The 26,296-nt window shown below is 36.3% G+C and overlaps 2 protein-coding genes across 7 annotated transcripts in view; both read right to left on the minus strand.

Moving 5' to 3' along the window:
* Nucleotides 1-21,602, minus strand: part of LOC138184320 (microtubule-associated protein tau) — a 32,389-nt gene extending 10,787 nt beyond the window's left edge. The window contains exons 1-2 of one of the 4 annotated variants that reach the window (XM_069122182.1): nucleotides 8,939-9,447; nucleotides 1,471-1,620 (exon numbers count right to left, since the gene is read on the minus strand). In XM_069122182.1, coding sequence (XP_068978283.1) covers nucleotides 1,471-1,533 — 63 coding nt within the window. In that variant the 5' untranslated portion in view covers nucleotides 1,534-1,620; nucleotides 8,939-9,447. Of the gene's footprint in view, nucleotides 1-1,470; nucleotides 1,621-8,938; nucleotides 9,448-21,191 lie in introns of those variants that run through there. The other 3 variants (XM_069122179.1, XM_069122181.1, XM_069122180.1) reach the window with 3 other exon arrangements.
* A 506-nt stretch (nucleotides 21,603-22,108) lies between these two features.
* Mlc1 (Myosin light chain alkali) lies at nucleotides 22,109-26,247 on the minus strand. Of its 3 annotated transcripts, XM_069122191.1 has the most exons (6): nucleotides 26,122-26,247; nucleotides 25,754-25,781; nucleotides 24,493-24,801; nucleotides 24,146-24,232; nucleotides 23,691-23,758; nucleotides 22,109-22,752 (listed from the first exon to the last, which is right to left on the minus strand). In XM_069122191.1, the coding sequence occupies exons 1-5, from the start codon at nucleotides 26,122-26,124 to the stop codon at nucleotides 23,727-23,729; spliced, it is 459 nt and encodes a 152-aa protein (XP_068978292.1). In that variant the 5' UTR covers nucleotides 26,125-26,247; the 3' UTR covers nucleotides 22,109-22,752; nucleotides 23,691-23,726. The 3 variants fall into 3 exon arrangements, with proteins under 3 accessions (XP_068978292.1, XP_068978291.1, XP_068978293.1); XM_069122190.1 differs by lacking the exon at nucleotides 23,691-23,758; XM_069122192.1 differs by lacking the exons at nucleotides 23,691-23,758; nucleotides 25,754-25,781; nucleotides 26,122-26,247 and adding an exon at nucleotides 25,078-25,096.
* Between the last annotated feature and the right edge of the window lie 49 nt (nucleotides 26,248-26,296).

Consider the following 26,296-nt stretch of genomic DNA (forward strand, 5'->3'; position numbering starts at 1 on the left):
TTATATATTATTTAAATATGTTTGTTTCGCAGTCTTTGTTTTGTATATGCTTAAAATGAAAAATTGGGATAATAAAAAGGTGAGAGAAACTACATGTAAACATGAAACAACAAATGATTCATGTTCGGATTCTACGGAAACAAGTGATTTTGAATAAATGAGAATATGAATGAATAAATAATATTGGTTTAACGTACTGGAATTCAGTGTCTTAATTATTTCAACACACATTCTCAGAAATACACGCCTAACGAAAAATTTCGCCGTTCTCGATGTAGATTGCCACTGAATTCTTATCGTATGGTACGGCTGGTACGTCTCAAAGTCTCCCATAGTCAAAGGGTTAATATTTCCTAATTCCGTAATAATATCTAACGAGTGATTGCTCTTTTAGTAATTTGGAACGTCTTAACTAATAGCGACGTTCCTTTTATTCTCGGTAATTCTTACAACGAATGTTTGTACCAGACTTCCATAATAATCAATTCGAGCTGTTCAAAAACGATACGGACGAACAGTAGAAACATGCATGGAAAATCTTGATAATCGATACTGGCCCTGAGCCCATCGATCAGCCTGTAATATAAAACGGAGACGTTTTGAAGATTCGTATTTACCGTACCTGCCACCGTTCGACTTTCTCTACTCGTTATGGGATTAAACCACGAATGATTATAGTATACCATCGACATCTATTGCAATTCATCGAGGCATTTTAGATTGGCGTGACCTACAGCAGTAGCTTTCCTTCGGAACGCCAGGCTGTTTACCCTCGTTTCTTCATGGAATTCATCAACATTGAAAAACGTTCGGCAAGCTCGTTGAAACTGTTTGTACGAACGTGTCGTAAACACGAAACTTTCGACACGATGCAAAGTAGACAACACTTTTATTCAATGATGGAATATCATCGCCGATAAAATGTATCTTTACTGGCTTGAAATTTGGCAATGTAATGTCACGAGTATACGGTGCTCCTCCTACCTATGATTCGCTTTTCATTATTTATGGCGTTATCAAATATTTCTACCGGTTTATTAAACAAACACAGCTATTACTCGACAGTCTTTGGATGTCACAAATATCAGTTCTTTGCTGTAGATATTTAATTACGATTGCAAGTCATTAATGTTTCCCTTTCGACTAAAACGAGCCGACACGTTATATAACTTTGTTTCTTACCTATGCGCTACTTGGAAATAATAGTTGATGCTCTAAAACGGGTAAAATGTAGATATCACGTTAATAGATACAATTAAATAATCGATATGCATTGAAACAAAATATTGAAACAAATAGAACTTTTTAAAAATATCGAAACAAGAAGTTCTTCTAATCTTGTATAGTCAATGTTTTTAATCGCTAGAGGAATGTTAAAAATTTTTGCGAGATTAGTAGTCTCACGAAACAGAGTACATTAACGAAAGTACGTGAAAAGTGCTTGAACGTTTTTATGAAATTGTAGCTTACCGCATTTAGTTCGCGATCCGAAGGAGATTCGGACGCGGTTCCTGCAGTTTGTTGCGAATCCATTTTTCAGTTCGTTCATACGCGATTAACGTTTAAACGCGCGTCGATTGGACGATCTTGTCACCCCTGACAAGATATTTCTCCATAAACCTGTTACGTATCAACGGGTAGTCTTCATCAAAGATTACATCAAAGAGATAATACAACTCTACGTAAGTGCTGATATTCCCAACCAAGTCTACGTTGTGTCTAATGAATCGTACTGAATGAGAAAGACGGTTGCCGTGATGCGTGAATCATCGCAATTAAATACATATGATGCTCGACGAAGCTTGTTTAATGAAACCATTACGAGCGAACTACTTTGATGGTTTTAATAATTACGTTCGGTATCTTTTCAAAATCCTGGGAGAGTAATATTCGCTTTTTCCACATTCTCGCTTGACATTCAAACATGGAAACACAACTGTATACCTCGATCACTTTCATTCGAAAATGTTAACGCGTAATATATGGCTTTGATGTAGCAGTGTATCAACGTTCAGTGTGTTAACATTTTGGAAGATGTCTATATATTCGACATATTCGCGAGAGATGTGCCAGACAGATACAGAAGAGTATATACATTTGTACAATTCTTACGCGTATGACAACAGATTGAAAGATGAAATTGTTCAAAGTTCAAACTACTAGTTCCTGTGGATAATTCAACGACAATTAGGGATGCAATTTGCTCGATATTGTTATTTCTACCTGTTTTGATAGCTACATACGATGCGTGCAACAGTTATACCGTTCAATTAGAATTTACAACGCTCTATGAACGTGCCTAAAAGTACTGCTATTTGCTAACGATAAGTAATGTGAATATAGCATTGTAGTCAGTGTCAATTTGCTTTCAGCGCATTTTATTAGTGCCGCTATAATTATTGTGGATTCGTGTATGTGTGCTAGATTAGAAATGGTCTCGATTTTCTGATTCTTTGCTTGTAACTTCTACTAATGAAAACTAATGTGATACAGTTGAATGGTACTTTCATGGAATGGAATTATTTTCGGATTTTTACCTCGCGTCATACCTAGATACAAACTCCATAAACACATACATAGAAAACTAAGTATTTACTACTAATTACGAAAAAGAAAATGTTTTTTAACGTCAAAAAGTAATTAACTGTTGGCAGGCGTGAAGGTTCATTAGGAAAGAACAAGAAAGGAAGGAAAAAGAAGATGGAGAAAGTTTGAGGGGTGTAGAGCTTAGAGGATGGAACGCACGCAACCATTCTAACTGTAGAACACAGGAGGATCACATTTCTACGTAGTGGCAATGGTTAACCTTGGTAAATACATTTCTGTAGGTATCACGAAACCATGGCAGCTTCGTGCGAAAGACTAATATAATTGAGGTATTCCCGCAACGCATTTACGATTTGACTGATTACGACGTTAGAGTATTTTCTTTGAGAACATAGGTATGCCTCGTATATCAAAACGTCCAAGTCTTTACTAACTTCATCGTGCATGCAAATCTATCATATCGAAACACATAAAGAGCAACGATTGTGTGCTTATGATTTAATCAAATTTTGAAATTAATTTGTTTTCTATCACGCAAATATTTTGCCTCGCGATTTAATGTAAATCAGCTATATTTTTACCAAGTCTTCGTCATCAACTACAACTGAATTTCTTCGTCACCAATTACAACCGAATTTCTTCGCCAACTCAAGCCAGACGTTTTTTCTGGCTTTGATATAACGTCTGCGTTTGATTAAAATATGAGGTCAATGTATTATAGTCGTTCATATATAATTAATATGATCTGTAACCTTCTAGTAACCTTCAGACATATTTATCACTCGAGGCATCTACTACTTTCTTCTTTTTTACCCCTTCAGTGGACTCACGAAAATATCGCCCACGATTCTCTTACACCCTTCTAACGTACACGACCTTCCTAAGAATTTTCCGAATCTATACGGGCCAGAATTTCGTGCGAACTGGATTTCAGTGAACACGTGATTCACCTACTATCTGATGGTCAGGAATAACTACACCTTTCGAAATCAACTCGTTTAACCCCTTCTTGTGATTTATGGGATAAGCTTTTTGACCGAGAACAGCCTTGTAGCTTGTTTGCTCATTTACTCCTTTGTTCAGTTGCTTCGCTCCCCTTTCGGTAAATTTCTTTCGAATAGAATTTATTCAAGCAGCGTTACTTAATAATTACGCGTTACATACTATTTAAATGGAATCAGGAACCTTTCAATTCGATCCAAACCGCGGTTGAATCACAGACGCCGCTAGACGTCAAATTAATTCGACCGTTGAACCTCTTTTCCACAAGATGACCGGGGAATCATTTTGGAAGATAATTGCTGGTATATCAAAGTCTTTCGTTCTCATTTTCTAGGGAGACCGAGAAACAGGTCATACACAGCGTGTCTGTACTACTCGGCAAGTGCCCATTCCTGAAGTTATTGATCCGACCCGGCGAGCGTGTTCGACTCTACCGTTTATATGCACACGGATGCACATCGTGTAATACGGTTAAGTTAACTTGCTAATGAGTGCACGCGTCATAAAAAAAGCTTGCGACACTTCTGTGACGAATGTCACGCGGGCTATTACCGGATTCGAGTCATCTTACGTGAATATAGCGTGGAAAATGTCTCGCCACGCCATTTTCCGATCGACATCAGGACTTAACCCTGAACTACTATCCGTCGGGTTACCCTGATTCCTGTTAACGACTGCCACTGATGTTTCTCGATATATAAATAAAATTAGGACACGTTTTTATTAAATTCAACATTAAATTAATAGATTCGCATTTTTGGCAATCTGGGTCAATTATCATATTCCGTAAGAGAGGTGTTTTAATAATTATGAACGTGTATCTTTTTGAAAATATTTTTATTTAATAACGTTTTTTAAAATACAAATATCTTCATTTTTTTCAATATCTCCAAAGATTCCAATTTTTTCGAAGTTTTTCAAATTTTTATACTATTTTTGTCCATATCGTTAAGAATAATTGTTCGTAATATGTCTTTCATGAGATTTTCTGGCGTAAAATTTTCCGGAACGTTTCTATTTAGTTTGGTAACTTTGGATCTCTGGAATACTGGAAGGTAGCTACGCGTTTCTCAGGCTTTGATCAAAGCGTAGGTGGTAACTATATCTGATGCGATGCTTGAGGAATAAGAATTTGTCACAGGCCTAGATGACTAAATCTATTAGGGCAATTTGTTGGTTACAGAAGAATCCAAGTTCTCGTTTCTGAAATTCTTTTTTGCGATGATTTTCAGACTCAATAGTTGCATCACATCTAAACGTTTGTAATCGTCTGAGAATAAATTCAAGGATATGGAAATTCTATTTCTTAGAAATTAAAAGCTGCGTGAGTCATTCGACGAGGAAACGTCACGCCTGTGATGGACTAATTTGTTTAACGCTTATGACAGTTAACACGCATGCATGCTAATTTTTATTGTTTTCAATTGCAAGGATCGATACGGAGTCTAACGCAAACATCATTCTAACGAACTGCATCCAGGTCAACGAATGAATATAACACGTTAAAACTTTTAGTCGTGTTACAGCGTATAGCAACAAAGAAGATACTTAAACCCTATTACCGTTGACATGTGTGAGTATGACGAAACTAGATCCTTCAGTGGGGGCTATGTAAATTGAACTATCAAGAAATGTATGACATAATAAACATAAACGGTTTATCAAACTTGTAATTATATTCAAACTGTTTCTAATTAACTACTTAGGCATTATAATCCTATTCGTTCGAAAACTAGTTTAGTTTTTCAGTAAAATTTATTATCAAAATATATCAAATAAAACGTGTCGCAATTGTTTATGGATGAAAAAGATATGTGTTTCGTCATCTTCTAACATCGTTTGCTTTATTCGCAGCTCCGAAACACACTGTACTACCATAATGTCAATTCTTTTAATTTTTGGTCTCTCGTTTTCGTTTTCTTCGCACGTGAACCATAAAAATACATTCCACGAACGTAACCACTTCTTTCGAATAAAATTTCCTAAAATTAACGTATTAAGCTGTTTTCAAAATAACAGCAAACCTTATTTTTTTTTTTTTTACGAAAATACACTACGTACAGGGTACAATACATTATAGTACATAAATAACCCTAGTGAAGCTTGAAATATAAATTTACTACTGTTCTTGGTAGTCTGAGAGAAAATGGCTCGTAATACAATACTTCACGCCTATCGTGTATTTCGTGGTTTTACGCTCTGGAAATTCTATCCACAAGGTGTAGACAAAGTGTTCTATATGCTTTTCCTTATTAATAATCGTGATACTTTACGTAGCAGCTATCAACATCGATCAGGACTCGAATTCTATGTCTCCTGTGGATCCTGCGACAACAACGTCAAATGCCACTATCGATGATAACTTTAAACCTCTATTTTCTGCTACACATTTCTTGCGTGCGTTTCGGATATTTACGAGTTTTGTTACGGACAAAATGTAAAGACAGATTGGGGGTAACGACTGATAACAACAGCGAGGCAGCGCATGTACAATGTATAAGTGACGTCGTTTTATCTTATAGCAGCATCTTTGAGTCACCTGCAGCGTCGATGTGCAATTGTCACGTGGGCGTAGTTATCGAGAACGCATCAACGCTTCCTGGATGCTAACCTATTTACAAGCGCAGCACCGCCAGTTCTACGCCAATAAGATTTCCTGTTGATAGAACTGAAACGTTTGTAAAAATCGCACTGGCAATGACGGTTTGCAATTTAATTAAAGAAAAAATGCAGAGAAGATATATTACTTCGTACTTTGAATCAGATCGTTTCCGGATAACACGAAGAACGTGACCATGGAGAATTATATACAGGGTGGTTGGTAACTGGTGGTACAAGCAGAAAGGGGGTGATTCTACGCGAAAAAAGAAGTCGAAAATATAGAATAAAAATTTTTTTAAATTTTTTTTAAAATCTACAGTGAGATCCGTTATAACGAGACGTGATAAAGCGCAGGTTTACCCAGCGAAAATTCGAAGTCGATTTTCTCGAAAACACAGCCTCGAACGAAAAATTTTTATTCTATATTTTCGACTTATTTTTTCGCCTAGAATCACCCCCTTTCCGCTTGTACCGCCAGTTACCAATCGCTCTGTATACATACTATTTTTGCAATATTCCTATACATACTTTGATCGATTGATTGTACAATGGTTTACAATGCAAAAAAATGTATTTATACGTTTGGATAAAATTAGAAAAGAACGAGGGAATAGAGAAGAAGAAACCATGTACATAGCAACAAAGCTAAAAACAGATCTGTGTTCGAATCGATTTACAAATCGAAATTAGAAACATTTTCAGGACTTAAAAAAATATTATGGCAATGGAATTATAGATCACAATTTGATATCGAATAATGTAATACAGATTACTGTTAAACATAAGTGACAAGCACTTTACTTCCAGACGTTGCTATCGCTAGAAAACGAAGAAATATGTTTTTCTCCAACAATTTTGTATCTGAACTTGTAAGAAGTAAATATTTTTGGCGATATTGTAGACGTATGTCTAAAATTTCGAACTTTTATTCCGAATCAATTCGAATTAAACGATAGTGTTAACTTACGCTTATCGAACAAAGGGGAATCCCCGGGGAACAAAGGGGAACACAGAGGTTCCAGCACTTAACGATTTGGGACGTCGTATTCCTGACGCTAACTGTACGCTAAAATATCCTCGATTTTCGAAAGTCACTGTAGAAAATTGAGAATAAAAGAGATTTAAACGCCAACAGAATGCCTGGTATAGTCGATATAATCAATTGATGACCGACACTTTGAATTCTCGGATCACGTACAGATACAATTCTCCAAACGATTTCCACGACATCGTCCCACGGCTATCGAGCAAATTCTTAATGGAAACGAATCAGAAATACGCATTTTGTTCGTATTTTGAAGAACGCGCAAATTTTATACAGAAATTCTTTCATCCTTTTAATATAGCGAAGTGTTCAAATTCTATCACAAGGGAAGAATATGTTGTCCATTTTTATCGATTTTCTAATTTACGTGTTTCTTGGTAGCTAAAAAGAAGTATTTCAATACATACATAAAGTTTGCATCTATCTACGTAATTTTGTATAAGATTAAGAGAATAACTAATGTAAAGATGATTAATTTGTTTGTTCAAAAGAGGGTGAGAAAACTAATGTAAAGGCGATTAATTTGATTTGAAAAAATGTATACCTAATCACAAAACCGAGTGAGAAGACAGTCTCGATAATGTGATATCGATTAAGATTATGAAACTTTAAAATTTCTCTGCTGCGAAAAATGGAAAATGTGACTCATCGTGTTTTTCCCGTGTAGTCATCAAGTTATTACATTTAACATAACATTCAATACGCTATATTGCTATTCATTTTTCTATTGTCCTTTCGCTACTGCTAAACAATGAATCAAATAAAAATTACGATGCTAAGGATATTAAGAATTTTATGTACTTCACCAATAATGTCGAGATGAATGGAAACAAACGAGTTTAACGTACGTAATAAAATAGAATGTCACGTTGAAAGTCTTCGGATTAGATAATTGTCATAACGAACGTGGATGAAGAGTGCACTTCTAAGTGTGTAACTAGGTATTGTGCAAGTATTATATACGTCTATGGATGTTTGCTTCCAATTACTATTGCGGGTGATTGCACTAATAATTTGAATCGGTGTACTGAAACCATTTAAAAACAAATTATCGAGTTACTCGCGCTATGAATTGCATAAGCATTAGCTGAAATGTAGTCAATGATTACTATCTACAGTATCTCTAAGTATCTACTTCTACAAAATTATTCGGCAATATTTTATAGAAAAAAGAGCAGTTAAAATATACGCTCGATAATTTAATATTCCACGTTATACGATATTCTTTGGAAATGTTGAGCCGCTCGAAGCTTCGTTATGCGAGAAGCAAGACGTTATCACGTTTTATTTCATCGGACTAAGAAAAATTTGAAACGTCAGATATTATTTACAGGACTCGCACGACGAAAAGTTGCACGTTTCTTAAAAGTGAATTTTCCCTTAAACTTTGACTCGTCAAAGACGAACAGAGATAAAAGATGACGAAAAAATCAGTCGAAAATCCTTCGCCAATTAATCTGCTGCGAATACAGGTCACAGATCCTAGACCCTTGCGTGAAACGACACCGAGTAAAATTGAAATCACGTCACACGGAATGTCACTCGTGCTTAATTCTGATATCCGTGTTTAAATAATTCCCAACTGTTCCTACAAGATACGAGGAAAAGAAAGAAAGACACTGTACTTTCTAGCACCTTCGACCTTTCTGGTAACGACGTAAAAGGGGGTCCACGATCCTTGGAATCCAAGACTCGCGAACCGAACGAAGGTGCTACTCGCGTTTGGATAACAATTCCTCTTACCTGATTTGAAAATCTATGCTGACCCACGATAGCAATTGCGAACGCGATCTCCAGGTTGTTCGTCGATCAGTGTCTCACGAGAAACTAGCTCGTTTAAAGACCTGGAAGTCCTTCCTCGGTAAGGTACGTTCGTTCGTCGTTCCACGTCCGTCCGTTTGTCCTGGCGTGCTCTGCTCCTGCGCCTCACGCCCAACCACCCGACGAGACCACCTAACCAACTCACTCGATAACCCACCCATACACATACGACTTCGTTGAGCTTTTACGAAACAATCTATCGATAAATTATGTAGCACCAGTCCTCCTTTTTTCCGCACGCAATGGCTACCAAACTTTCCTTTCCACTATGCTTTTTGTCAGCGCGTCCAATGGAACGAGTTGTTGCCTGGGAAATGCCGACGCTTTCGACGTCTCGCGGAGGAATTTCGTTTCACGAATATCGATGAACAATTGCATAAAAGATGCAACTGTTATCGATGATTAATTCGTAGCCAGACGAGGACGTGTGATAAAAAGGACGAACTCTTGCGATAATTATGTAATCGAGAATGTCGTTGCGATCGCCTGGTTGATCAGCTAAAAACCGATAAGTTTATAGAGTTTTAGTATCTTCGACAAAATCTGAAGCTTATCACGACTAACTGACAAAAGTTTCAATCCTTCTACGCGTCTTCTCTTTGTCTTATAACAATATCTTAACAGCATGGTCTCAAAAAGAAAATGAAAGATGGTTAAACATGTCTGTCGCTTTCATTCTGATTACCGTGACTTTTCCCGTTCATTATGAGCAAATATACATTTATCTTGTAAGCAGGAAAGGATCGAACGCTGGTTGCGCGAATAAAGCGTGGCGCACCCTTTACTACCTAGCCACTTTAATTCCACTGTTATTACGTTGGTGCGGTCGACATCCCAGTTAGTGCGATATATTTCAAATTTCCAAGTAATTCCCGGTAACATGCAAAAATTTGTCAATCTCTTTCGATATCCGCGGGAATGCTTTACACATACAAGGATAAATATTTCAAAGATTGATTGGGATAGAAAGTGTAAAACGATTGATGCTATGAATCTCGTGTATTTCGAAAAATTTCTTCTATAAAAATATAACGTTCGTTTTATTCGTAATTATAAAATATCATAAAAGATATAAAATGCGAGGAGGAATTTTTCATACCGCAAAGTCGGTAATAAAACTTATCTATGTATCCATAATTCAGTTCTGGTAACTTAATAAAATGTTATCTGGTTGTTGATAAATATCATTTATGTCACGGGAACAGTTTCCAACATTCAGAGTTTCAATATCTTTATCGATTAATTGCTGGTTTGACTAAGTCACTCGTTGATGCTCTCGAGTTATTTCGCGCCTCATCATCAATTACATATTATCGTTAGTGGTGTACAGATTCAGCCAAACTTCTTCAATGAAACGGTTGTTTCATTCATTTCAAGTCCCTCGGTGTTACGCTCCAAGCGATGATATTATCGACAAATAGCAAGCAAACTAATATACGTAGTGGCGTCATGGAGGCGCCATGTTTCATTGCAGAAACGTCATAAAAACAGAGTCAACGATATATAATTTTAAGACGTTACATACGTGACGATATTGTCTTTTTGAAGGAACTCTCTTGGGTTCATGGTTACTAAACGTTTCTAGTTGCTGGAGATTTCGCTTCACTTTTTGCTCTGCCATAAACTTTTACCTCGTCTCTTACCTGAAATAAAACAAAGAACTGTTAATTGATTATCGATGTAAATTGATTTTCTTAAATTATATAAGTTTTGCTATCATCGAATTTGTTTTCCTAATGTACTAAAATATATGTCACTTCATCTTTCAGCTTATATATTTTCCAAGAAATATCATTACAATTTTATTAATTATTTTAGAGCTACAATTACGTACTACACGCCAGGTAAACATTTATACCGATATATTTATATTGATATGATAAAATCAATATTTTAGATAAAATAATTTTCAAAGAAAAATAAAAGCCGTATATTTCGTGTTGCACGAACAAAAATAGTTTATTCGTGCGACTATTACGATATATGTATTACATATGTACGCATGTGTTGGTCTCGCGACAGGTTAAGATTTCCGTTGAATACCATTTTTGTCACAAATTGCTCGAGGCATTAAATAGTTTTAGTGTCTTCTAACTGCGTTCGACACGTACAGCTTTTACCTTCGGTGGTTTGCTGGTTTACTTTCGACCTCGCAAAACCTTATAGCATTTGTTTATGAACAAAATATATGTAATTGATAGAATTTCAGATTATTTATAAATTATATTTTGCATGTATGATCCATTTTATATACTCCTAATAAAAGTTTTATAAATGACTTAGTTTATAATTAATTTTCGCTTAATATATAACTAATTTTCTATAAGAGGTTCATAGCGGTGATAAATATTTTATTGCACACGATCTATTGTAGACCTACTTTCTATTTATGTCATATTTTATTCATTTATTTTTATTACAAATACATGAAATTATATCATCAGTCGCTATTTGTACGGACAAAACCACGAATGGACTCGTTCATCGCAAAATCGATACTAGTCGTTACAACCATCTTCCGGTAAGAATGTTCGTGTCTAAAAGTTCTGATAACTTTCTTAATTATTTAAAATCACGTACCGACGGGGATAATACCGATTGTAGATTTAATTTTCTAACGCTATATCTATTTTTTAAGAATTTCCAACTTATATCTTTACGCGGGCATTTTAAAAACGGTGTAGATTTATCATATTTCGATTCAAAATTCAGTCTTTCGTTTAATACATATTTTAATCCTTCTTTCATTACCTTTTTGCACGATATAATTTGAAGCTGTGAACGTAATCGCGAAAATAGATTTCATTCCAAATGTATTTCATGCATACGTAACCTTTTTCATGGAAAGTTCGTCCAATTAATACATTACAAGCTTTTAATTAATATAAATTACATCGTCAAGTAAGAAAACAATAAAGGATTACTGACATTTGATTTACGGATGAATAAGGACGGGAAAGAAATTTTATTCATAAGGTGTATTGCCCCTCGTAGTCGTGCGTCTAATCGAAGATTACTAATCCACAACGACGGAAGCCTTGCAAAGGCCCCCTTGGAATCGAGCCACGTACCGGAGTTCTCTCTTATCGTTAAGAATCGATAGTTTAGCTCATCCTCTGGCTCTCGTGTATTCCTTATTGATATTCGTTACCTGGTAAGGTAAGACACCTTGCAAAAATAGTATCTTGCTGCTTAAGTTGAAACATTAAAGATCTTCAGGTACGTTAAATGAGATCTAAATAATAGTTATAATTTATTAAAAATTTTAAGGAAATTGCAAACGGTAACTACCTTTGAATATTAGTACGAGATATTTTTGTAAGCGTGTCGCATCAATTTGTACATGGGTGTTGATCTTCGTCCGTTAACGCATCGAAACCGCGGACAAATATGCGAATACACGAAGAAACGCGCACGAGTCGTGACATTTATGTAACCTTAGGGCTTTACAACTCGTCCCGGATGAACGCCTTCCCAAAATACAACCCATTGGTTCATCAAAGGAGACAATGTGCCATTAGGCTGTGGGTACCAAGATGAACGGAAGATGTCGAACGGAAATGAACATCGGAAGACGCTGATATCATGCAAAGTAATACGTCAGGATCCTAATCATCGATTAAAGTCGACCGAAATATCGTCCTTTGTAATTACTTATCTGGATCTTCCTTTTTTATATTATGTAAAAAGATACTCTATTCCATACGTCATTAATTCTATTGACACCGTACTGAATATGTTCGTATGTACCGAATGCACGACTCTTTGAAAAGTTTGACGCGTCGTAAGAATAACAAGGCTTGCGTTCAACGGATTTCTCTCTTCGCTTTTTTGCCGTGCTTATCTTACTCCAGTATAATGAGTGGGAGTGAACTTTGCTTTCCTCGTTACAAAAGTATTTGCACGTGTACGGTATTGGATAAAAATCAGGAATTACCCGATTTAGATATAGATAAGTGGTACATCGAGTTTAAAAATTCGTTTCGAGTTTCATGTAGTTGCACGAGACAGTTTGTATACCACGTCAGTTACATTAAAGACACGATATCTATGAGGATTAGTCAGAGAAAAAGGTAAAGGTGACACTAATGCTATTCTTAGAGCGTGTATTGTAGACTGATACTTGTTTAAAGTGGTTAGATTTGACGATCTTACGTACAAACACGCCTACGCAACACGCGGATGCACACGACGCTACGCATTCTCTCTTTTTCTCTTTCCGTCTTTTATCCCCTCTTCAACATGAGAGTTATCTACATTTAGATACCTAGCGTTGGTCGATTCACGACACTTAAAAGTTATCTTTGCTAATTACGTAGGTAGCCTAAATTCCACCGATCTAATGCCTTTTGAATTGTATCTTCGACTTAAACGCCATGGTCCAATAGAGTTTGTCGAGCATCGTGTATTTAAAATGCTCAACTTGTCACTAACGCGCAAATGTAAGAACATTATCCAATAATGTCACATAATTGGAACGTATACAAAAAAAAAAAAAAAAAAATTAAAACGCGACGAACCGAAGTAAAATAAACGAAGTAAACTTTACTTTCCTATTCGAAGAAGCAAGTCAAAATTGAAAACTGAAACAGCAAAAGATTGAAACTATTCAAAAGAACTTCATCGAGTCGTTTGAGAATTTCATTTGTTCAATCAGCGAAAGATCTTTTTTACCTATGATCTTCTTTTTACTGGATGCCAATGATGCAACCAGTTTTTGGTCATTAAACGACAGATAATTCTACGTCTGAGACAACGATTTGGTCCATTAGCCGTACGCGTACAATTACCGGTAAGACGATATAGCATATTGGCGATCTTACTCCAACAATCAGTTACGCCTCGACATCGAGAACCATAATGATAATTGACAAGGGTGTGCCCATCAATCGTATGAAGCAACTTAAAGAGGATCGGTTATCTTATTAAGATATTAACGGTGTCGCGTAAACGACGTTACAAGTAATTAAATCGCTTTCGACACCGTGAATGGAATTATTTATAACGATTTTCCAAATGTTAGCATCTTTAACCATTTAAGGATCGAATAAATATTTATAACAAAGTATGACTTGCTTATTTCTAATCAGAATCTGTAGTTTCCTGTCTACAATTTTTTCCACCGTGTTTTTTTTCTTCTATTGTTGGTTTACGATCCTTTTAGGCTTTAGGGACATATGCAAATTTGTGCTTTTTCTCCTATTGTTCGCGTCACCAGCTGCGTCACTCGTTAGCTGGCACTTATTAATTCTTTTTGCTTCTTCACCTTTCGCTTCCAACTAGTAGAACTGTACCTATATTTCGCGACTTGAATATTCTTACTAATGTATCACTTCGGTAAACAGAAATATTAAAACAAAGCGAGTCTATTAATATCTTTTTGAACTAATGTATTAGTTATTCATTTATTTTTATACTATGTGTATCATTATTAAAATTAATAATAACGATATTAATTATTAAAACTAATTGCATTCGGATCTGTATTGATGCGATCAAATAAACGTAAGTTAACTGACTTGTGAATGTTCAACCGAGTTGTGTTTGGGAGCCAGACTGATGGAAAACAGACTGATTTGAGAAACGAATAAGCGACGGTAGCTAAACAAATTTGTGATATTCGTCTTATTACAATTTAATTTACAAAAGTATTTTCTTTGTAAGTATTTCTGTATACATATGCAGTTTATAAGATAAATAACAATTGTTACAGAGATTTTTGTAGAACAACGATACACGGACAATCTGTATCCAAGTACGATTATTCTTTATGAAAGTGGAGAAATCCTAAACGTTTAAAGAAAATGCTTCCATCCTAGCGGGGCTTGGATGCTGTGCGACGTCGCGTCGTTTTATTATCGATTCTCCTGTCTGGCGCTCGTACAAACCCTCTCTTCTGCTTCTCCCCCTCTTTCGCCACAACCCCTCGCCCTTTACTTTGCCTTTGTACGAGTACGCGCAGCCCCTTCCTGCTTTACGCGAGACACGGGAAGGGTACATTCGCTCGAATGTGATATAAGTTTGTTCTCGGTTGAAAGAAATATCAATAACCCACTTTCATTAACTTCTTTTATGCACTAACGGTGAAACGTTCTATTGTTTTAGTACAAATTATAAAAAAATGATCGATGTTTAATTCTTGATAGTAAAGGACATTATTTTACTGCTTTTCCAAAAATGCAGGGAAACCTAAACTACGTCTGTCCGAATAGATAGTCGAAAATAAAATAAAAGTATAAGAATGATAGTAGTAGGAATAGATTCCCGTAAACTATGATTTTTTAAAGCTACCGAAGAATTCGAGAAAAAAATAGCACCTAGATAAATGGGACGTCTAAAAGCAAGGTAGATCTGCTATTTTTACATTTATATTTAGAAAACCGTACCGTTCGTTTTATTATTATCTAATTGGGATTATATTCTGCACAACGATCCGGCATAACAATAAAATACATATAAATTTTTCCGTGCTCGCGAATATGTTTCTCGAGAATCTAAAATTTTCGATAATTATGACGTTAAAGGTCATCCACTTTTTAAGTATGTTATATAAAATTATGCATACGTCTACTTCGTGTTAAGGAACTCGGACAATCATAGATTCGTTCGTGAATAATCCTGGTCATTCTCGAGATGTGACATCATCGATTATCATATGCAAAGTTAGTCCACCTCACATGTCATTTTAGAACTTCAACGATGAGAATTATACGTTAATGACCATACGCAAGCAAAGGACTTAAATTCATAAATTACTCGTGATGTGGGACAGACGAAGAATAATTGGCAATTTACTTCCAATAAAATGAATTGTTTACCGCTTACAAAGAAATATCTTCTTTATTAATCCGCCGCTTTCGATAAAATGCTAATCACAAAACATTTATCCAGTGAATTGTATTACCAAAAAAAAAAAAAAAAAAAAAGAAACGAGAAAAGGTAAACATACTGTATAACAGCTTTAAAATTTTAGCCGAATGTGAGTTAAATCTAGAATTCATTTCTTTAATACTTGTCAACACACATTTACTGATAACACTTATCTTTATGTGACACTTACAAGAATTATGTACATAGAGAATAAAATATACTTAAATTAAATTTATCTACAAAGGAGACAGTAAACGCTGAATATAATATATAAACTTAATTTCAATATAACCGAGGAAAACTGACTCGTGTTATGTTATGGGCTGATAATTAAGCTATAATATCACTGAATCGAAAGGCGACTTTAAAACAATCGTGGCGCCTGTTCTCCTTGGCGATCGAAAGATAAACAAACTTATTTCTTCCATCACGGTCCACACTCGGTGCACATCAAACGAGTATTCATTCTTAACTGGTTTATCAATATTGCGCGACAAAACCGATTGCGTTGCGCGATACAATTATAAAGCTGACGTAATCACCGGTATGTCAGAATCGAGGCGTTATTGGTATGCGGTTGTTGCACAGGACAAGTAAAAACGACATGTCAGGTGCACGGGTGTGGATACGTATGTATCTTTGAATTCGCGGCCCCCATTGGTTACGGGTTTAATCGTTTCGAGGACATGTTTACAGCTCGCGGTGTAGCCTTTAACGGAAAGCGGAACAAATCGGTGAAGGGGCGCCTGTCCGAATGCGGCTTCAACACGATGAATTGATACCAAACACGCCGTCCACACTTTCGTTTAAGGAAATCCGCGTCCACTTGCATCGTCTGGCTTATGTAGATTAAGTGCGTTGCACTTTTAGACATGAGATCGACGCGGAGATAAGTGTTACGAGATGTTCGCGCGAACGCAACATCCTGTGACCAAAAACGCGATACGTGCTACGCTCGATTCATTGTGGCGGGTGTCATCGAACTCGGTCTTGCGGAATAATTTGTCAATAATATCGGTGAATTGGCAAGTAACGAGTTCGAGTAGGAAATATACAAATCTCTATCGCTAAGGAAATTTTACTTTTTAGGTTGCATTACCAATTTGGTGAGAGATTGTAGAAAAAGCGCAGAATGCTAATGTTACAAACGAACCCCACCAAGTCAAACGAAATGCTGCTGTCTATTCATGTTACCATATAACGATGTTAATTGGCGTGTTGCAAACCTGATACTTGTTAATCCGATACGGGTTTTCGCTAGAAGTCGATAAGGATATACGTATGGTTCCAGAAGAAAGATATTTTAAACAGCGTCGAAAATTTGTTTAAAAATTTCTTTCGTGGCTTAAATACATAGCCGAGTTCGAATTTTAAAGAAATATCGATCATTGGTCGATTTTACGGATAAACTACCTAAGAATTTAATGAATCGAGAAAAGATGTGATCAAGGCCATAGTGCAGCGTGCTGCGAGAGACACATAGGTATCGCAAATTATTACATAATTGTGAGTTGGCGTAACCACTGTTTCTAAGAATAGATATGATTCTAATGTGGAATTTAAATTTCGCAAAATTGTCTAAACTTCTATGTACATTCTTGAATTTAATTCATACCTTTCCAACGTAATCGCGATAATCGTGTAGCGACGATGCCAATGAAACTTCACCGTGTTTCGTATACCACGCGACTCTTAGATAAATAGCGAAACGAATTATTGGGAATTATAGCGAATTTCCGGTACGCTTTAACGCTTGTTATCATCCAAGGAAAAGGTAACAAAGGGACAAATTTAATATTGCACTCAAATCATCAGAGCGTGGCTCATTAGAGTTCGCCTCGACATGCCTTTAGCTTATACGACCCTCCATAGGAAGGAAGCCCCTCCAAAGCTTTGGAAGTGGGTAGATAATCACGGATGCTGTGTAGGTGCGTCTTGAACGAGACGGGGTCGAGGGCTTCTCCCATTTTTCCTAGTATTCATCGTCGGTAGATTCAAAGAACTTTGCCGGTCAGTGAACTCTACTCTCAATGGATCGTCCATTGACTTTCAATAAATCTAAACGATAGGTCACGGAGAAATTGCTCTCGTTAATAAGTTAAACGCGGCTAATCACGTGCAAACACGATGAAATTACACGAAATTGCAGGTGGTTGCGTTTCACCCGGAGAGTTTGGTCAATATTTCGTGCGGGACACTATATACTATACACTATATACTATACAATATAGTAGTTAGTCCGATATTTTCATCGGCAACTTGTACAGTTTCGTAATTCGATATACCTGTGTCTATATCTCGCCGAGATCAAGGGTAACAAACAACAAGGATGCAATTGATTTTTTATTGGCTTTTGTAAAGTTTTTTCTCCTTTCCTATTTTATAAAATACTTGAAAGGTTGCAACCTATGGAAACCGAGGTGTCTGCGTCAAAAATATCGCGCGGAGTATTCGGCGAATCCAATGCTAAAACGGAATGTCTTTTTGAGAGTAACACATAAATTGTTATTAAAGACAAGCAGAAGGCTGATGTTACATTACTTTTTTGATTATTTCTGGCTCTTTGATTAATAGACCATTGAGTTTCATCGTTTCGCGCGTGTATCTTTAAGAGCATAGGTTTGAGTCTGTATTTGCGTTGCGAAAAATCCTGTTTTTTTTCCCAAGAAAGAAATTTTTTGTATAGTATTTATCTCAAACTCGATATTATTGTTTTTATATGAAATCAAAGCTCCTTGGAATGGATGAAATTTCAGTCGTTATTTAACGACTTGTTGGTCGAGATTAATAAAGTGTGAACTTTGTTGTTTGCTCGCACAGTTGGCTCTACTTAATGACTAAAGACTTAAAAGTTGTATATGCAAGAGCATATTGTTGTCAGATTACTGGGATACGCGCGGGTGGTATCATCTGATACGTCCTCTAGAGCATTTAAATCTGGAGGAAACCATTGTTGCGATATCGAAAATGCAAGAAATTGTCAATTATACATTCCAGACATTGATGTTTATGAGAACAATTTGCTTTAAGAATTGCAGATTTTATTCCATTTCATTACTGAAGCAAAGTTGTATTCTTCGTACATTTGTAATATATTTATGAAGCATGTTAATTAAGAAAAAGATGACCAGGATCGATACGGATAATATTCTTGCATAAACATTCAGCACTGGAGAGTACGATGCAAATCGTTCTAATAATTACGATGCACGGCAGGGCGTAAAGCGGGACATGGGTAACGAGAAGGACCTTGGCCCCCTACTCGTGTAACGATAAGCATTCGTGTAACGATAGGTACTCTCGTATTAGTCATGCGCGTAAAACCTAACAAACCATTCATTTTAGTTTGATCGTTTGTAGAGGTTTATTCGAGAAAATGTATATATCTGTATCTATTATTTGTAAGAAACTGCGTGCTAAGAACGCAAAAAAATTGTCTAAACGCTTGTTAAGAAGTTCTTTTTTTCCTTTAGAAGTTTATGACAATAGAAGACTATGACAATAATGTTGATATATTCGTGAAAAATAATCGGTTTGTTGGAAGTATAACGGGTGTGTGAACGTTGTATACACAGACATTGGAAATAACAGTCGGGATAACCGTAGGACTCTCTTCCTATTGCAAGTTCTCCGGAAGTGTGGCACAAATTGCGGATGCCAGTTCGACCAAAGTGTTACTCCATTTGAACACCAAGAGAGGGTCATTCGATTAAGGTTTCAAGCTGATCATCGAAGGTGAGCCCGGTTAATTCCACAATTATACACCCACGAAACATCGTTATTTCATTGACGTTCGGCAATTTCCTAATTGACACACGATATAGCCTTCCTCTGAGTGGATTTTTTCGCCCTGTTGATGGCGGTGATGCAACGATGCCTAAATTAGTAATTTGCAATAGTCACAGTCATGACAATTTCCCGAATTAACTTAGTGAGTTGAATGGCAATGTGACATTCGCGTGATGTACGTTCATTTCAAGATCCATTAAGAGAACCTCACGATGACAAACTTTTCGTTTCTCATTACCAATTTTCTATGTAGATATTAATAATGCTTCGCGATGAACGTTCCATTGTTACTTCGAATCTAACACGAAGATTTACCTCGATACGCGACTTTAAACTCTCGTTATATGATTTTTAAAACATTTGCATTCTGAAATAATGTGCTGAAAGATTTCCCCTTGTTGCCTGTTTCCTCTTAAAGCGACTTCGCATAGACTTCGCACAGACTTTGCACAACGAACAACAATGGTAGACCACGATTATCTTGATTCGCGTAAATCGAGCACAAGATGTAGAATTAATTATGCATGGGCGCCTGACAACACGCTGCATTAAATTAATCAGCATCTAAAAGACTTCCCAGTCTTACGATTCAATATTATGTGCCGGGTTTTCTCATCGCTTTGAGTCTAATGCCCCCGGACACCGAGGCCACTGTACAGTCTTCAACAGTAAACATGTGCATGTTGGAGTGTCTCTTAATTCTGCGATTAGTATTACAGATATAGTTGGTAGATACAACGCTATGTGTATAATCGAGAAAATCAACGATGCCTTTTATAGGATTTTTAGTAAAACGAAGCAACAAATTTTATTAAGCCGAGAGAAAAGATAACCTACCCATCCTAATCCATGCTTTTATATTAATCACAGCCAAACATTTTGTTCTAATATTACAGACTTTATCGTAACAAGCGTTTGTTATCTTTTAACCAATAGATATGTTATATTATCATTGCCTTTGAATTTATCTAAATCTCAGTTATTATCTTTGTTACAGAAGTTCCTTAGAATCTTTTTTGCATTTGGATACGTTTCAATGATTAACCGAGTATATTTTCGGCACTTTAACACGATCGACCAATCTGGCGAATTATACCATAAACCAATAATAATCGTGTGTCATTCTATAACAAAAAGAATTCTGGAGTAAACATGTCCACTGCAACCCGTTTCCCTTTATCGTTCAAATCCCTTGAAATAATCCATAAACGCACACCCCTAACCAATGAAAAACAAACATACCTTTTAACGTAAAATAGATAAACCATATTCTTGAATGGTTTCCTTCTCGGATGAATCGAATCTTTTAACAATAGTAGCAGTAATACTAATGACTATGTGTGTGATGAATCAGGTTAAAAATATTATGGAAGAGAATGTGATTTTCTGATAGTGTATATATTCAACAAGATGGCGAAACTGATGTTCCACCAATGATCTTCATCGTGTTCTAGCGTTCGAGCTGGCTCATGAAAATAGCGTTACATAGAGAATCGCGCGCATAATGAACACCAACCTGTTCGCTGCATGACGTCGTCATTCTGTTGCAAGTTGCTGGCGGTGTCGTCGTTGTTCGAATTCACTTGTACATCCGTCATCTTCTCGGTCAACGATACTGAGGGTCGTTCTCTTTAGGGTTAGGCGAGAATTCTTGGTATTCGCAGTGGTCGACTTCCACGCACTGCTCGTCACGCCGTTATACGCGCGAAACAACGGGAGGAGATGCGCGATTCAATGAGATACGATGAAAGTCGAGGAACGCGCGACACTTGCGACGCGTTTGAACTGACTGGCTCGACCGCCGGCCTTCCGGGATCACCCGAAGGCCCCACGCCTCACCATCGGAAATCGCCGAGCGTTTACGAACCTCTTGCCGTTCGTACGATTCTCAGGTGCTCCGTGTCGCGTAGCGAACAGACAGCGAATGCGATTCAAGTATCGCGCACTCACCCTTCCGCCAAATAGACCGCCACCCCTCGTTATTTCCCCACCGAAAACAATGTTTATCATTCATGGTTCAATTCAGTTAACAAATTATCGATTCAATTTTTAAATTGTTCGTCGTATGGTTAAAAGTGCATAAGAAACTTGAAATCTACAGTTTCTCCGTTCCCTGAAATTTGTCTTTGTTCAAAATCAATGTTATATTTTAACTAAAAAGATAGTAGTAGAAATAAGTGACTAAAATTATCATAGATATTTTTAGATGATTATGAAGGTTATTATAAACATTTTCAAATAGGTAGGATGTAGGGCACGTGGTAGGAATTGTTGGACTAAGTTCATGAAATTTTCCGAATAAAATGAAATTATACCAGTACTAGATAAAACGACTTGCTGACTGCCAATTCGATGATTTTTCAATAATAATCAAATAATAATCCGATAATTTAACGATATCATAGATCTGTAATTTGTATAAAAACATAGACGTTTTGGATTTGTACAAAACATGTTTTTATGATTTTATTTACATTATAATTATATCATCCGAACGTGTGAAAATATAACGTAGATGTACAAATCGGCAAATACTTTTCAAACTTCCCTGGAAGACTGTTAACGGCGTGAAACTTTTGACACTCCTTTTTCTACGAAGGGCATAGTTTATTAAATTAATACGATAAGAAGTAAAATAACACCGATCTCTTCACTCGGTTTGTTTCAGCGGTAGTATGCATATATTAAGATATTATACATCGTTCTTATTATAAATACATATACCTTATACAACGTTACATTCAACCAAATCAAACAGATGTGATTGGTATTTCGTATCATCTTTCCCTTTGATGAATTTATTTTATATTAAAAGGTTTTATTTTATCCTGTTCTTTCTTTTCATTTTTTTACAAAAGATTGATTCGAATTGTATTTCGCCGTTCTGTGCAGAATTATGAGAAGCGTGGTGCGCCTAAGCGCCAGGAGATTTTTAACAGGGGATGAGTAAGACGATAAGTATGAAGAATGAACATGTTCCTCGTTGACGTGAAGTTCACCGAAGGATGGATACCGCATAATGGTTGCCGCGTTGCCACTTCATTCGCTATCTTTCTCGCACAATCTACGAAGGAACGCTAGAAACAAAACAATCGGTATTAACATCTTATTCTAAAGAAAATACGGATCTAGTGTACCGCTATGTCAATCAAACTTGGTGCCGAATACACATATATGAGCCATTTAAAATATACAATAAGTATTAGAATAATTTCATGTGCAAAATCATGATGCCACAGAAAATGCTATATCGCATTGTGTAATTTTTGTGTCAATTTTCCAAGCTCGAAATGTCCTGTGGGCACGTAAAATTTCCCGGATATATTGCGATGATTTATATATACACTTGTGAATCTCTCGTTGTTCATTAATATTAATAGAAAGCTCCTGTAACTTAAATAATAAATGAACGCCTTCATTGATAGAAGTAGCGTAGATAATTAATAACAGAGTTAATGTTGTCGAAACGAAACGGCATGATTGAAACAGTGCTTTCTTTTGATACACAGAAATCCGTGACACAAATAAATATCAAACGTCTAGATCATTCTATGTATATCTAATTTATCTAAAATGTACATCTATCTGTGCATATCTAATGTTTTAGACACATAAGATAGTATAAAATAGTATAACAAATTACAGTACGATAGTCAAATATAATTTGAAACCGTCTTCTTGTAATCGACGAGAACTTGAGGAAACGATTAAGGTTGAGCATCGTTTTCTGAAATCCACGCCAACGACACTACCGAGTGTCTTGAGTCACGGATCTCGTGCATGAATACATCTTAAGCTTTTGTACGTGTTGCTGTACGAGAAGCAGGTTATCGATTTCAGCATCCCTGCCACGTAGATTCGTTGCGTCCTATAAAATGTGACATGTGCGTAGTCAAATAGGAGGCAGAAAATTGTGTTAATATACAGGTGAAAAGAGGCAAAGAAGAAACGAAAGAATAAGGAGGAAAGACAGAAAACTCGTGGAGATGCACGTTACGCTACAGGGTGTACTTACGAAAGGCGAAATTTGTGATATTGACATCTGGTTTGTTTACAATAGCACCATCATCTTCTTCAAGAATGCTGTAGAACACAAAACACGTGGAAATGTTAAACGGTAGGGAAAACAAGAAACGGGGCCCGAACGATCGTTCGATTCCTCTGACTTCCTGGACATTTTGGGCAGCTATATAAAAATACTCTACAGGACTAAACTACTGAACACTGTACAATGGGAAAATGCAAAGGGGACAATCTTTTTTTTTTTTAATTTTCTACTGTAATATCAACGTCTACTGGTAGAACGAACCGTTAAACAAACGCATATTTTATTGTTCGCTGCTGCTCTTCTTTAATCTAGCGATGCTCTACATTAATGTAACTCACTGATGCAGCTCGTATAAAACACGCTTCTTTTCAACTTCTATTTCGCGAGATGCATATATTTCATTGTGACGAATCGATACTTACGGTCATAGGGGATGAAACCTTCATCATCTTCTGGGTCCATACAATCCTTCAGTACTTCCTCCACTTCCGCGTCGGTTAATTTCTCACCTAAAAGATTATACAAAATACGCGTATAGAATTGTGCACAATAAAATTTTGCGATAAAAGATAAATCTGAAGTTACTCTCTTTGTGTTTGTTAAAGATGTTAAGCGGTCGGAAAAGCGGTAAAATACTTTGAAACTTCTATTCGTGTTACTAACTTCCTTGATATCATTAAAAATATACAGATTTTAAACTATTTGTATACGCCTACGAGTAATATTTTTCTCTAATCGACGATGATGAAATATAGGATGATTATAATACCGAGCGCAAGCAGTGTGTGTGAAAGTTCAGCAGCCATCATAGTTCCATTTTCCTGTTTATCGTATAGTTTCAAACATTCGAGAAAATCTTCGTAGCATCCCTGATCCTTGTCCTTTTTGCACTGGCTGTAGATCGGCAAGAATTCGTCGAGCTTCAGCAACTTCTCGCCCTTCTTTTTCGTTCCTCCAAGTTTTTCTATGCTGGCGTTTGTAGGATTCAGGTTGAGGGCCCGAAGTACGTCACCAAGGTTGACGGCATCGAGAGTCATCGAGCCATCGGCATCGTAAATGGAAAAGGCAAATTCTGCCTCTGTTTGATAAAGAAAGGAAACAAAGAAAATCTTATTACGTATCGCTCGTGATCGTTGTTCCGAGTGTCCATTTTAAAATTTATTTCGATGGATTATAGGACCTTTTGATATTTAAAGAGCGATAGGTAGGTTTACTTGACAGGCGGTATTATTGGAAAAAAATATTTTGCTTCGTGATTAAAAAAATGTCAATGTCGATTTTAAATTAAGAACGCAGGTATATGCTAAGTGAAATCTGGGTTAATATCAGCTGAAGCGTGGCTGTTCGTGCGTACCTGGTTCAAAAATATTGTTCTATTTTGAGACTGAGCGGCTCCCACCCAGCGACCGATTCAAGAACCTACTGGTGGAAGTAGTAGTGGGTCAGATTACCCCCGCCGAGCCATATAAGAACACGGTACTAACTATTTTTGAAATGGCGCTTCCCGTTCGGGGTGATTACACCTCCGTTTTACCGAATACTAACGATTACGTAACATTTTTCACGCGGTACATCAAGTTACCACTTACATTTAAAAGCGTATTGTGAATGCCAAACATAATTACGAAATAATTCAAACGAATTTTAAACGTTGCCGTTTCCCTTGCAGCCATAAGTTTAACGCGTTTTAAATATAATATATATTGTGGTGAGAAATCGATTATCGCGTAACTTGTTTAACGAGGAATATCATGTTCTTCGATCTACGACAATATTTTATATTCTTGGAAAACCGTGTTATAAACACATTTTTCTTCGATCTTTAAGTTACCCTTCGCAGAGAATTTCCCTCACTTTTTCCTGCGTTTCCTCACACATAAAATTACTCGCGGTATTCACTCGATAGTTCACTGTTAATTTAAAATGGTTGGTTGTTTGCTATTCCTTAAAATCCTGCCTATTATTTCTATTGCACAGGTAAGATCAAACACGTACACAAAAACCAAGTATTTTCCATATGTTTTACTCACTTTCGACGTCCTTTGCACTGAGGTCTGCCTGTAATGCAAAAGAGATATCATTAAATATTCACAAGTTATCACGCTATACTATTTATTATCGTTATTATTTATAAAAATTATATCAAAATACAAAACATTTTAATGGGAAATCTATCGATATAAAATACATCGTAGCAAAGTTTCTCTTAAAGGAATTCTCAGTAACGACATAACTAAATTATTAAATAATTAAAAACATATATCCTTTGAAAGTGTCAGAAGAAACTTTAAGAATACTAAGAAAGAGTGGAAAGTAAATTAAACTAAATTAAACGATGGATTTATGGATAAAATTTTCGTCGTATATCGAAATTTGGAAGAGAAAATCAAGAGCTTACCATTGTAATGTGTCTGGTACTGCTAGATGTTAATCGAACGGAGCGTGAACCAGAAGTGGTATCGGGTGTTACCAAATTTATTTATTTTATTTCTGTAGATGGCGCAGTGATCACGCGAATTACAAGGAGAACCAGCTCGAAAAGCTCGGTTCGGACGAAGAGGGTATTGGCAACG

Source organism: Bombus flavifrons, chromosome 10 (genome assembly GCF_040668555.2).
Source record: "Bombus flavifrons isolate JBK064 chromosome 10, iyBomFlav1_principal, whole genome shotgun sequence".
In the NCBI taxonomy this organism is placed as follows: domain Eukaryota; kingdom Metazoa; phylum Arthropoda; class Insecta; order Hymenoptera; family Apidae; genus Bombus; species Bombus flavifrons.

What these genes read in the sequence shown, in the direction of transcription:
- Mlc1 (XM_069122190.1), bottom strand. An exon ending in ACACACACTGCTTGCGCTCG is followed by an intron (nt 24,233 to 24,492) that starts GTATTATAATCA and finishes ATAATCTTTTAG; the next exon opens with GTGAGAAATTAACCGACGCG. An exon ending in AGGTTTCATCCCCTATGACC is followed by an intron (nt 22,753 to 24,145) that starts GTAAGTATCGAT and finishes TTTTGTTTCTAG; the next exon opens with CGTTCCTTCGTAGATTGTGC.